A 14,647-nucleotide genomic window follows, 5' to 3' on the forward strand; every position below is an offset into this window, starting at 1 on the left:
TTCCCTCCCATAGACCGGTACGCGCTCACAGAGTGGGTCTCCTCAGGGTGCCGTCGGCCAAGCAGTGTCGGCTGGCGACCCCCAGGGGGAGGGCCTTCTCTGTGGGTGCCCCCGCCCTCTGGAACGAACTACCCCCCCAGATCCGGGTGATTCCGGATCTCCTGACTTTCCGCCGCGCCCTCAAGACATGGCTTTTCCAACAAGCGGGCCTGGCCTAGGGTGGATTTTAAATCGGGTTCATTTTTAGAAAATTTTAAATGTCACAACTTAAAATATTTGGGTTTTAATTGGTTTTATTCGGCGGGGATTGTGGGTTTGTTTTTTGTTTTAAAAAATGTTGTGAGCCGCCCTGAGTCCTTCGGGAGAAGGGCGGGATACAAATTGAATAAAATGAAATGAAAATGAAATGAAATGAATTCCAGGTTGCTTCTCTCTTTGGTCAGTTTCCAGCCATTGTTTCTTGTCCTACCCTCTGGTGTTTTAGGGAGTAGTTTGATGCCCTCTTCTTTGTGGCAGCCCCTCAAATACTGGAATACTGCTATCTTGTCACCCGTTTCTTCTTTTCTTTAGACTTGCCAAATCCAAATCCTGCAACCATTCTTCATATGTTTTAGTCTCCAGGCCTTTGATCATCTTAGTTGCTCTTCTCTGAACTTTTTCCAAAGTCTCAACATCTTTTTTGTAGTATGGTGACCAAAATTGGTTGCAGTATTTGTGGTGTGGTCTCACTAGGTATGTCTTCCGTCTATTTCCTGGGTTATGACAGCTAAACATACTAGAGATTTTGTAGTGGTATTTTATCAAAAACTCCAATTATACATTTAAGGAAGATTTATTTTTCCAGGCACTTTGCTGATTTTTTTAAAGTTAAATCCATATGATTACTTTACTAACCCAGGGGTTTTTTAACATCTCTGATGCATATGTGGACAGCTGAGGAAGTTTTATACAGTGCAGTATATTTCAGATCCTCTTCAGATCTTTTATATAATGCAGTATATTTCAGCTCCCCCCTTCTCTCCCATTAAGAGGAAAATGATGTTAGTGATGTATCCCAGTTCTTAAGAAAGACTGATTTCAATCAAAGATCGCTGGGGGTGTCTGAAATGGCCATTCACTCCATGGACAGTGCTGGCTCAATGGACTTGAACCAGAGATAAGCACCGCTTCCCTACAATCAGCAACGACTAGAGGAATAAAATCTGTATTCCTTACATATCTTTTATTACTGGGAAAATCAGAGGGTACACAAAGCAGAGATGTCTTGTTTTCTACAGAAGCATTTGTGCTCCATTAGACAAGGATATTTTGCAATCTTGTTTTTGAAGTACAGCTGAACTGGCCAACAATGGAGTGCTGGCATAGGATAGGAAGTGATAGATGGAAGTATGGATGGAAATTGGAATGGCATATCAGATGGGGTTAATTGTTAACTGATTTAGTTATCAAACTGAGGAAGCAATAAAAACAAATCACTAATACCAAACAAAAGTTTAGACTCACTCAGTACAAATATTTTACATTTATTGAAGTAATACAGTAAAAAAAGGTACTGAACACCAGTTAATTGTAGATGGTCCAGTTAAAGAGAGAGAGGCCATTGAAAATTATCTGCACAGTTTCTAAATAAACAAAATACTCCTTTTTATAATAGGCTAGGAAAGTGAAATAAGGTTAATTTTGGTTCAATCTGAATACAAAAAATGAGAAATAAATAAAAGTTAAAATGTAGATCTGCTAAAATTGCAAAAGAACAGACGACTATTAAGTATATATAGGCAATCAGAGCACCTGTATTTTGAAGAATGCAATTCATTCCAGTGTTATGTATAAACTATATGTTGCACAAATATATTATTTTTAAACAATAAAGGTGCTTTACCTGGTATTAAAACTGCTGGTGCTTATATTGGAATTAACTAGTGGTAAAACAATTACAACAAAATACATGTAAAAAAGCTGTAAACTCTTGTGGTATTCTTACAGAAAATGTCTTAATTTCTACTGCGGCTTGCTAAAAGCCGCAGTGTCCCTAACCACTTTGTGGCAATGAGGAGCTGGGCGTGGGCAGGGGGAAAGATAGAGAAAACGCAATTTGGAAAACATACTTCTCTGGTCTCAGATCGGCTTCTGCTTCTGTCTCTATACACTTCTGCTAAATCAGTTAAAAGATACAGTGGTAATCACATATCTTTCTTGGGTTTGGCTGAAGGCTGGCATGACATTTGATGGCACAGAATTATCTTGCAATTTGTGTCCTGGGATTCAGAACTCAAATACCGTAAGACTAGCTATGACAGATTTAAGCATAAAATTAAAAATATGCATAACCTAAAGGTTTGGTTATGCTTTCTATGCACATTTTTTTTTATCATTCTGTTTTGTTTATCTACAAGTTGTATTTTTTCTTTCCACCTTATACCTTTCTGAATACATTTTTAAAAAAAGAATAACATCTTCTGTTATTCCTTTATACCTTGAGAACAATAATCTGGTATGTCTATTCTGTCTGTTCTTTCCTGTATCAATAAATAATAATAGCACTGACTTCCTTTTCTTAACTTAAGGAGTTTTTTTCCTCATACACTGTCATCCTTAGTTTCTGCTGTTAAGGGCATTTAGAAGATTTCCCCCCCTTTCCCTGGGGGGTTAATGATGGGCCTAATTGCATAAAATGAATCTTTCTACTTTTACAATCAGAAATGAAATCCTACCAAAGGTTTAACCAAGTTATTAATTCTAAAGCAGTGCTTCTGTGATTGGCTTTCCAGGGAGGATTGTGATTTTTGTCTTATTATCTAACATAGTTTATCTATCTTTTATCAAATGATATATTAGCTTTAGAACTAGTTGGAGCTGATCTTTTTTTCAAAGACTGTATCTGTTTTGCCTCATTTCTATATTAGCTATTTTTAATAGGTTTAGCACATCTGTGACCACTAAAAATTAGCAAATTTCCCTTAGTTCTTATACATTCAAAATTGGAATGTGTATACCTCTATGCTCAATATTTTAATTCAGGATTATTAAATTTGTGGTGCAATAGCCCGAACAATAACATGTTTGCACTGTTCAATTGCTCCACAATAAATTGCACAAAACAAACTTATTTAGAGGATATAGATCTCCTTTATTTTACCATCCTAATTTTTTATAGTTTTCCTCTTGCCAGAAAAAAAATTATGCTTATAAATACTAAAATGTTGTCAACAATAAAGTCATTAGAGAGAAGGAATTCAACTTTTCTGAACCCAGTTTTTACACATTATTCAGTTTCAAGAGCTAATGTTTTAACAACTAAGAGGAGAAAAAGCTAAACAAGTAAAAGTTCTGTCTTAAATTGGATGAAACAAAACCTTATAGAACTCAATGAAAATTTATGAGTTCCAATAAGACCTACTCATAACAGTTACTTTATAAAACTAAAGTTGATTTTTTTTTTTAAAGAAAAATCCAATTGTATGATTTTTTTCCCCCCGAAGTCCTTGCGCCTTCTTGGATTAGGACTATTTCTTCTGTTAGGGATCTTAACATGAAATTACACTACAGGACTAAAGTATCTTATGGCATTTAATCTATTTTGACTGATGAAAGAGAGATTAGTGCTGCAATGGCATCTGCTTTGCTATTCAAGACATACACAAAAATTGTATGACCAAAGCCTACTGTACTGCTTATTCATTTTTTAAAATGTTACATTCATAAATGTTTAAAATAGAATTTTAGAGTTAGTAATGCTTCTTTCTTAAGACCCCTTACAATTCTGACTGAGAATATGGCACAGGATGAAAAAGAATACAATCTACTCTCTTAATTTCCTGCTGAGCAGACTGCTCAGTTGCTGAGAAATAAGAAGCAGTTTTGGAAGCAGAAGAAAATTTTTGATGGGAAAGAATCCTCACATTCACGGATTCAGTTCAGAATGGGTTCCTCCTATCCTGGCGACCTGCAAAAGCTAAAAGCAGGTATTTCACCACAAGTAATTAAGGGGGGGGAAAGCTCCATCTTTAATTAAACTCTGTAAATTCCAGATAGTATAGTTAAAAGCTCTTCTTGTTAATTTTAAAGAAACAAAATATACTAAATCTTTTTAGTCAGCTAGTAAAATATATAAAAATTGTACTGATAGAGACCTGTAAATTGTTACTTACTACCTTACTGCCAGTATTATGCAACCAGGCTCAACAATTGATGTAATTAGTTGATTCATTTCCCAAAACTTAACAAACTAACTGAATATTTCTAACCAAACAAGCTTCATAAAATTGCTGTTTCCAATCTTCTATAGTATCTGCATCAACATTTAAAAATAGCAAAAAAGATGGCACTTGTTACTTTCATTCATAAATAAAAATACACACCATAGTCCATAAATATTTCAAAAAATGGAAAGTTAGTAAATAATCTTGGATGAATGTGGGCCTTTAATGCTTTCTTACCTTATTTTTTTATATATATAAGGTATACAGATCTTGTATTTCAGAATAATGTGCTTTTGGCAAGAGTCTTACGCTATATGGCTAATTTATTAAAAACATATTTTTTTATAGTGAAGCAAGGTATAGAGTGCAAATCAACTTCAAATTATTTTTTATGTGACATATCTTCAAAAGTTTTGGCTTTTAGTTGTAAAGTGTTAATTTGTTCACAATTTTTTAGTTTATTGCATTTTCAAATCTTGCTGATATTTATTAATATTTAATGCTTATTTAGTATTACATATTACCAGCAATAGGGATTCTAACTTTATTTTTACAAGAACTACATCAATTCTGGAACAATAGATTTTCTAATTATGAAGAAAACTTTCACTTACTCCATTAAGAAAGAAAATGACTATATGCATTTGGTATGGATATAGGTTTACAACATAATTTAAATAGTTTGATATGATAGGTAAAACTGGTTTTACAAATTAAGTTACAAACTAAGAGAGTAGATTGTAAGAATGTGTGAAAAATATAATATTAATTAGCTAAACCTACTTTCTGGGAATGAACCGTGACTACATTCTAATTTCTGATTTTAGGTGACCCTCTGATTTTAGGGCAAAAGACAGGCAAAACAAATGGCCAATGTTCTGGTATTATGTTCAGAAATGTTTTCAAATTAGAGCAGCAGTCTGACATGAATTGCAAATTTTAACTGCTTACATAAATGAAATATAAATAGCAGTTATCCTTTACATTTATACAAGAAGATAAGGACAAGGTGTCCTTCTAATCAATTTAAGACAAAGTGCTGTCCTTTTTCATGTTGAAAGACAGAATACATTCAGAAGACTTTAAGAAATGGAAAAATCTCTCCTATATAAAAATAGTAACCCTTAAAAGAAAAAAATTAAAAACATCATGAATACAAGGAAATACATTCTTTACATTCTGTCCTGACATTTACATTAGTGAATGCATAGACAAAAATGTGCAACTGGGCAATTTGTGGTGTTTTTCCCCTCATGGTATCAGAATTCAGTCCTTGTGCATTTTAATTAACAAAGGCATGCCGATGATTAAAGGCACACTATTTGGATCCCTTTAGGATCACAATAATCAATTTTCCTACTTTTGCTGAATATTCTTTTTATGATCCATATATGCCCATTACTATATCTAGAAACTGCAGTATTACATTTATTTCTCCTTTCTTTTACCTCTTTACTGGATTACGAACTATAAATCTTTGTATATAAGGCAACACTAACCTGATGTCCCTTGCATTATGTTACCAACAAGCTCATCTACAATGAAGAACATTTTCCTCCAATATAATGCTTTACTGTTTTATTCTGATATTAATTTTTATCATGTAAATGACATCAATTTTTCTAGTCTAAAAGTAGAATACATCTTGCTCAACATCACCACTCTGTACTACCACAAAACACATGCACAAAAGACCAAAAGTGCTCTTCCAGAATGATGAGCAAAACAGATACGTTTTGCAATCACACACTTCACCAACATCTTGGTTCTCCCCTATTTCAAGGAGCAAAAGATCACATTGCTTCATCTGGAAGTGCCTGATTTGCTGATACAACATGACTAGCATTTGGCTGCTTCTGAGGTATAATATGAAACCCCTTGCAACAGAACTGACCAGCTACAGATTCAAGAAATCGGGACAAAACCAATAATAGGAATAAAGTCATTCTCCTTGGGACCTCAGGGAGGATCCAGTCATTAATTTTGCTGGTTATTGATTGATAATTCTCAGAGCATCCAAATATCAATTTAATAAAGGGTGAGTTTAACTGGAAAAATGGAATTGTATTCTGTTCAAGTTTGTAGCTTTAGAGGGCAAACTACTTTTTTCAAAGATAGTAATTTTTTATTACAATATTCTTCTCTGGGTCTTTTTTAAAAACAAAACTGAGAAACTGATAGTGGATACAGTATGAATGTGTGTGTATTCCTTCCTCCAGGGGCATACAGAATGGAAACATCAATTCACAAAGTTTCCAATCAGGTAATTCACTTTGCTTTTCCAATGTAAAATCAATGCTACTGGTTACCTTAATCATACGCTACTTTCATTTGCAAATATGTTGTTGCCTGCATTATTGAATGTGCACATTTAAAAATGTCTATTTCTATATTCATTCTTCTGAAAGTCAGCACTTCCCAGTAGTTGCATTACATGTAACACTCACTTTTGAATGTATTTTTTTCCTGAAAATAAAAAACTACACTACTGATTTGTGCTTGCCAGTTTCTGGCAAATTGTGCCTCTTTTTTTCTCATTTAAAGATGCAAATAAATAATATCCAATATTAGAAACAATTACTATATTGAAATGTATTTAAAAAAATTAGTGCCCAAACTCCGCAGTCTTATCCTTACATAACGTTCTTGAATAAACACATATTCAATATTGCATCAGCTGGTGATTTTGCACATGTATGTTCCTTTCCTTAAAAGATATATTGAAAACTGTGCCTTTAGCTTTAACATTCATGGGAATGATTCATGAAGCACTGGGCTTACACTAAGACTGTTGCAAGTGCATGGATTGAAAAGGACAAACAAAGCCCCCAAAATATTCTTCGGGATTTATCACAGAAATATCTAAATGAGCCAGAATTTCCTAACTCTACACATATATTACATGTTTATCTATTTACACAAAACCTAAATAACAGCATATAAAGCACTTAGCAGAACACTCTGTTTTTAACATAGACATTCTTCAGGTTGGGCACATTTGAATAGAAGAGGTTTTTTTGATTTAAAAAAGGAATCCTAGAAGAATATCAGAAGAAATATGATATAAATGTGTCAGATTTATGACAGGAAAAATACTTTTCTACAAAAAAGGAAGTCCTGTCCTTTGAGTCATGCCAGTTTCTCATGATGTCACCTTCTTTTTCAGTGCAGACAGCTCTTTGTGAATCTCGCTGAATTTTGGTCTCATTTCAGGATTGTAATCCCAACATCGTTGCATTATTTTATAGATATCCTCTGGACACTTCTGAGGTGCTGACATTCGATAGCCTAGTATGTATTTTTTAAAATAGATTATTAGAAATGTAGTTGACTCCTATACAATATGACTTAATATACATATACATTTTTTAAAAAAAATTGAACAGGATCTTCTCCGTTGCAGTGCCTGCCCTCTGGAACAGCCTCCCCACTCAAGATTTTATGGTTCCAACTGGTTTGCTTTCCACAAAGCATCAAAGACTGGGATGTTCCCCTGGTCATGAGGCCAGATGGCAGATGAGCCTGTTTTGGGTGTTTGGGATTTGTTGAAGCTGGGTTATGGGGCCTGAGCATGATTTATATTTATACAGGTTTTTTGCTATTTGTTTGGTGTTTATTGTGGCTTATTATGTTAAATCATTAGTCAGCAGAATATTTTATACTGCACAGTGTAACTTGACCTAGTAGATAGCCATATGCTATAACCTAGATCTCTTTCCCAGTATGACCACCACCTCTGCTGGTTTATTTAAAAAAAATTAAACCATGGTTACATATAGTAAGCAACCTAGAAGAAAATTTAAAGGGGAAAGAAAAGGGAGATCAAACAAAAACCTCTTTTCTAAAGCAGTTGATCTCAGTCAAGATCCCTTGCACACATTTAGACCAGAAGACATTTACACAGCCCGGATCTCAGTCCACAACAAGACAGAGCTTATAAATTAAGTGGCCTCACTTACTCTGTCTGAGTGTCCAGATTCAGTAGGCTTCAGCCTCATGGCTGGTAGATGGGTTTTTTTTATTTTTATTTGGCTTGCAGGCAACTACCCCACCCCACCCCTCTGAAGAAAAACCAGGAAGACAAAGACAAAATGGAAACTGCCCTCCTCTCTCTTCTGCCTTAGAAGAAAAGCCAAAGTTTTGATTTGGTCCTCAGCATCTGATTTTGTGGGGCTTCAGTTGTTTTCTTTCTCTTTTTGGGAGCCTATGCTAGTCCCTAATTATCTTGGCAAGATTTTCTAAGTGGTTTGACTTAGAAAATTGCCTGCTTACTAGGGCTGAGAAAATGTGAGTGGCCCAAGGTCGCCCAGCTTGGTTTTGCATCTAGTGGTTCCTTGTGTTTCTCTTATTTAATAATATTTAAGAATATAAATGTGCGTGTGTGCGCATGCACAAGTGTGCACACCATGTAAGAAATGGCAGATGGGAGAAATATAAGTCAGGTACAGTGTTTCAGATCTGAAGGCAAAATGGTGATTTGGAGCATACATATGTGCGCACATCACAGTTGCCTGAAATTCCTTAAACTAAATCCACCTTTACCTGGGGTCAAGTTACAGCTGTAGAAGGCTATTGCCCAATCCTTATGGGAAAATAAAAGCAGTTCTCGACTTACGACCACAACGGAGCTCAACATTTTTGTTGCTAAGTGAAACATTCATTAAGTGAGTTTTGCCTCATTTTACGAGCTTTCTTGCCCCAGTTGTTAAGTGAATCACTGCAGGTGTTAAGTCAGTAACACGATTGTAAAGTGAATCTGGCTTCCCCATTGACTTTGCTTGACAAAAGGTTGCAAGTGGGAATCACATGACCCCGGGACATGACAACAGTTATAAACACAAGTCAGTTGCTAGCATCTGAGTGCTTGATCACGTGACCATGGAGATGCTGCAATGATCATAAGTGTGAAAAATGGTCAGAAGTCACTTTTTTCAGTGCCGTTTTAACTTTGGACAATCATTAAGCAAACTGTTGTAAGTCAAGGACTATCTGTAATATTGTAGTTTCTAGGGGTAGACAACAATGTTATGTATGCACATCTAGAAGCATCTTTTGGCTTATGTAACTGTTTTCAAACTGCTGCACAGCCTTAATGTGCAGGTCATTCTAAGAGCCAAAGTCCACTTCATCAAATAATTTCCATGTAGTTCTGCTAAAAACTTTAGAGATAGCTAAAGATTAGCCTTCTACAATGACTTTATTATAAGATGGTGATTTTCTAAATAATCAAATAGCAAAATATATCATCTAGCATGAATACCTGCTATATCATTTCAGCTATGTTGAATTATCTCCTGTTTGGTGTTAGAACTTCAGCCTAATTTATAAAAACCATATAAATAATCAGATGGAATTTACACATATTCATTGCAAACACACACATACAATTACCTTTCTCCACTTGTTCCCGTGCTTGCTGATTAGTCATGCCTGGATACGGGCATACACCTAAGCTGAACGTCTCCCAGAGGAAAATCCCATAACTCCATATATCACTCTCAGAAGTGTATCGTCCTATTGGATAAAAAGTTAACAAAAGGATGGACAATGAAAATCCATACAGAAAAATAGGCAAGAAACAAAAGGCCTACTAGGCTGGAACTGTAGACCTTCAGAATTCTGCAGGGAAAATGTGGGCTCTTCATGTTCGGAGGTTTTAACTAGAGACTCATGTTTTTTGGCTAATAATAATTATAAGCTCAATATGATTCTGAACCTACCAACGTAGCCCTTTACAAGTTGTGCAGGCTTGTACTAGATAACTTTTGTGGTCCCTTCTGACTCTTTAATTCCATGATTCATAATCCTAACTGTATCCTTAATCAATGCCATTTCTCAGTGCTCATATACTAAAATAGTTTTTAAAAAATCCATTGCAAAATATTAAAAACATTGACACAAAACAGTTTAAAACAATACTTAGCAATACTAAGTCAAAGCAGCAAGGAGCCATAGACAGGAAAGTGAAGTTTGAAAGTTCCCTTGGAAAGGAAAAATTCTTTATGCCAATCTTTATATCGACCTTTATCTCCCTGGTTATAGAAGATGTTATATTTAAACAGCTGGTATATCCAATCATAAAATAAAATGATGAATTTGTGTCTTAAAACAAAGGTATATCATTCAGTAGCTACTCTTATTATGAATTTCACGTTATTTAGCAATCTGCTGTTTTCCACTTCCATTTCTAATCTCCATTTGCAGCCCTCTTCACTTTCCTCATTGGCTAGTTGACCAACATGATTGCATGTCTAGTATCTCATTTCCTATTGCCATTAGCATACTATGTGGGACATTGGGAGGAAGCAGGAGATTTGTTGTTACCTTTTTTCTCCCAGCAACATTGTTTGTGGTGTACTAGTTTAGAACTGTCAGTAATAAGCAATGTTGACCAGAATTACTGCGACAGAGCAAGATCAGGCTTTTCACTACATAAATCCTGCTTTCAATAGCTGACATCTTATAGTGGAACTAGAAATCAGCAAGCAGATTAGGATAAAGAAGGAGATTGTAGAAGGTCTGACGGTAAGTATCCAGATATAAAACAGGATCTCACCAGGTAATAATAGATCTCTCAAAATCTTACCAATTTTTTACTGGCAAAAAGAAATAAGCAAATTGGGTAAGGTTTCCTAATCTTGGAAATTAGAGTTCCAGCTGTTAATCAAAAGTCACATACAGTACTTGTCAATGTGGTTAAATGTTGCCCTCTAGGGGAAAAAAAATCAAATGCCCAATTGAACCTCAAGTTTATATGGTTCTTTAATATTTAAAATGACTATAGCAAATATATAAACTACTCCAGGAATTTGTGAGATTTATTACTCTAGTATCGCCTCAGAAAAAAAAGACTGTGGATTGTGTTCTATTGAAAATGTCCCTCTTGCATACTCAGACTGGGAGCCAAACATTACTTGGTCAAATTTTATTAGACATCAATAGTAAGATACGTCAAACTTGTCTTTATATCAAGTTTGATTTTTACAGTACTCTCCATGAAGGAATTTACTCTCCAAGATAAGAAGCAATGATTATCCCCTTCTTTCATGGAAGACGTATTTTGAGTCACTATAATAAAGAAGACCAGGCATTGCTGGAAAATCCTAGAATCATATTATTTCCTTGCATTATTTTGAAAATGGAATCCTTTAGGGTCTGAGACTTGGGAATTTTGTGTATCCCATGTCCTTTTTGTCAACTGAAAGTATTCACAAGATGATTAGGATAGATGACCTGTTGGAACAGTTACCAAGATTATTAATTTTTTTTGCATGCAGATTTAATCAGTTTTCAGAAATAGCAAAACAGAAATGGATGGAAGTAATTATCATGAGAGAGATTCAATAATTTATAACTGTTTTTGAAAATGACCTCTGAGTTTGCAGGGTTTTTCTTTTTTTTTTAATTCTCAATTGCTAAATATTTAACTTACAATTTAAATCTATGATACACCAATATAAATGAAATACACATAAGTGACACTGATGGCTGAAGTTATATTCATTGTTCCAACTCTCAAAGTTCTATTTGCATTTAAACATCTCATGCTGTTTTAAATTAGGCTACCTGGTAAGTGGAGAGCAATTATGAGCATTCACTGTGCTGCTAGAAATGCGATTACCTGTCTAAGTCTACATCTCATTTCCTTTGGGACTTAACATCTAATAGTATAATATGTTTCATTTAAAATATTTAGGAATGTCAATTAGAAACAATTGTTTTGTTAAGAAAAAATAAGTTATATGGAATTAATTATCTTTCTCAGTATATGGCAACCTTCCCCAAGCAGCACTTAAATTTACAAAAAATCTCAAACCTCAAGGAACACTCAGTGGAAAGCTGCTACACAGGAACCTTCAAAGGATGCTGGTGCTAAAACTTTAGCAGTATGCATTAAGGCCATAGAAAATTGAGAAAGCTATGCTGAAAAATGAGAGCATAACTATTTGCCAAGAGCTTTTATGCATCTATGAAAAATTGCTGTTGGACTGGAGACAGTGTTTTTTTTCCAAATGTCACAAAAATAACTTTCCAAGTATTGTGAATAAGGTGTCAGTAATGCAGATATGAAATAAAATATGCATTTAAATGCCAATTCTTATATAAAATATTTTGAAATGCTTCTTTCAGTTCTTACCCAGGGTACTGCTTCCTAAAGATACAAAATAAGAAAGGTTTGGCAAACAGTTTTGACATGCAAAAAGATATATTTTTAAATAATTCCTATGTTAGATTTTATGAAAGGATTAATTCATAGTGCATGTTTACAAAAACATTAACTCCCCACCCCCTGTAATACAGGCAAAAAGGCCTGACGTAGATGCCTATTCCTGAAATTTCCAACTTTGGTTAAGAAATTGGGGCTGTTTCTTGGATTTGCACATCCCAATCACTTTCTCTCCATTTTCTCTTGGGAGTGGAAATAAAAATTTTAGCTCCCCAACTGGGTAACTGACTCAGTGTCTCTATTCCATTCTTAAAATTCATCTAGCTGAGAAGTCATTGACTCAGTCACAGGCTGGACACTATCACACTTAATGGCTGCTATTTTGGGAGCTACAACCAATCAGTGCTGTGAAGGTGTGTTCTGTGACCATTCAAACGGGAGTTCTCAGTTACGTTGACCACCAGAAGATATTTCATTACTGATTTTGTTGACAATATACACTGCATCAAAATAGAGAAATGTCTCCCCCGCCTCCTGGTTGTAACATAACCCCTGTCTCCTCCTCTGAGAGCTTAAGTACCATTCTGATAGTGCTTTTAAATTTTACATCTTCATCCAGGAAAACTGACTAGGATTCTAGGTCACAGGACACAAAGCTGATTAAGGGGAAGAATTTGACTAATTCAACACCCCAATATAGTTTTAGGTTAAAACTGTTCCTTTCAGGCCTCAACACTGCATGAATTAGTGGGTCTGCAGACAATAAGCTGCAAACCTGAATTGGAGATAATATGTTATGTAAGGTTCTGAAGTGACATTTTATTTTCGAGTGATGTCACAATGTTACTGAAAACCTGAGCAATATCTTAAAAATATTTATTATTGATGGGACAGGTGATACAGTAATAAGAAACTTTCTGTGAAGTAGACTTATTTTCATTTTACTTTACATTTTAATGGAATGTTAACTTAAGTAATATTACTGTAACCGTATGCATATAAAGTGTCTAATACTAATGAACACTGCATAATCTCCATTTGATGTTTATTTTTAAAACAGAAATATGCATCTGTTCCTCCACTCATAAACAAAAATCCATATACTATATCTTCATTTCTTTTCTACTAATAGAGTTTTCTTTTCTTCCTTTCTTTTTTTAGAACAGTCTGCCTTATTCTATTTTTGTTAGGCCATTTCCTTTTTGCAATAAAATTCAGCAGAGAACTGCTGCTTCAAACTATTCAAACTTCAAACTATTTTTTAAATCATATTTTTAATTGCTCACTCTCAGGTTTTATCTAAGCTCATTGCCAGAATTTTAAATCAATCAATCAATCAATCAATTTTTTTTTTAATTTCACAGATTCACACACACACACATTGAAAATTTTTTAGGGCTTTTATGATCGTTTTATAAAAATGTGAAATAAAATAAATAGCAAGTTATAAGAATGTTTAAAAGAGCAACAGAGAATATGATAAAAATCTGAAAGTCTCAAAGCCTTCAGCAAATTAAAAAATGTTTTTTATACTAATGACATCCATGTAATGCATGCTGGGAAGAGTACGCATGCTCAAGATGGCGGATCGCCAGCGGAACGCTCCGTAAGCATATTGACCCGGCAAGTGGACATGGGGTGTTTTGGGGGTGCCTCGGGGGGGCTTGCGGTGATGAGCGGGTGGGCGAACCCCCGCTCGATCCCGTTTTAGCCCACCCGGCCCGTTTTAGGCCCGCCCTGACCCATTCGGCTCCTCTCTAGCCTGGGCCCGGTTCCAGCTCGGGCCCAGTGTAGACGACCGCAGCCGGAAGAACGCGGCCTGTTTGATTGCGGCCTAACTGGGAGGCCTCGGCCGCAAAGCTGGGAGGACTCGGGCGGCGTGGAGAGGACTTGGGCGGCCGGAAAGAGCTCGGGCGGCATGAAAGACTTCGGCCGGGACGATTTTCGGGCGGCTTGGAGCGACTCGGGCGGCCGGGAGGAACTCCGGCCAGGAAGATCTTGGGTGGCCCGGTGGTGGAGGCCTGGTCCGGACTATGTTATTCGGCTCCCCGGCCGGGCGCGGGCCTGTTCCGGTGGGCCGGACGGCCTGGCGTTCGGCTTATTTTCGGCCCGTTTTCGTGGCTTAGAAGGGCGGCCTGGAAGTACTTTGGCGGCCTGGCGGAGGAGACTAGACTTCGCCCCCATTACTCGGCTCTTGGACCCTGGTGCTGGCCTGCTTGGCTGGTCGGGCGGCCTAGCGTTAGTTGGGCGGCCTGGCACTGGCCCTGTTTCATCTGAG

General features: G+C 36.1%; 1 protein-coding gene across 1 annotated transcript in view; it reads right to left on the minus strand.

The window, feature by feature from the left end:
* Nucleotides 1-6,891: 6,891 nt before the first annotated feature.
* Nucleotides 6,892-14,647, minus strand: part of FER (FER tyrosine kinase) — a 130,245-nt gene continuing 122,489 nt past the window's right edge. The window contains exons 18-19 of the mRNA XM_015826368.1: nucleotides 9,594-9,716; nucleotides 6,892-7,490 (exon numbers count right to left, since the gene is read on the minus strand). Of these exons, the coding sequence (XP_015681854.1) occupies nucleotides 7,345-7,490; nucleotides 9,594-9,716 (269 nt within the window). The 3' untranslated portion in view covers nucleotides 6,892-7,344. The remainder of the gene's footprint in view (nucleotides 7,491-9,593; nucleotides 9,717-14,647) is intronic.

Source organism: Protobothrops mucrosquamatus, unplaced genomic scaffold (genome assembly GCF_001527695.2).
Source record: "Protobothrops mucrosquamatus isolate PMUCROS unplaced genomic scaffold, P.Mucros_1.0 scaffold3080, whole genome shotgun sequence".
NCBI lineage: Eukaryota > Metazoa > Chordata > Lepidosauria > Squamata > Viperidae > Protobothrops > Protobothrops mucrosquamatus.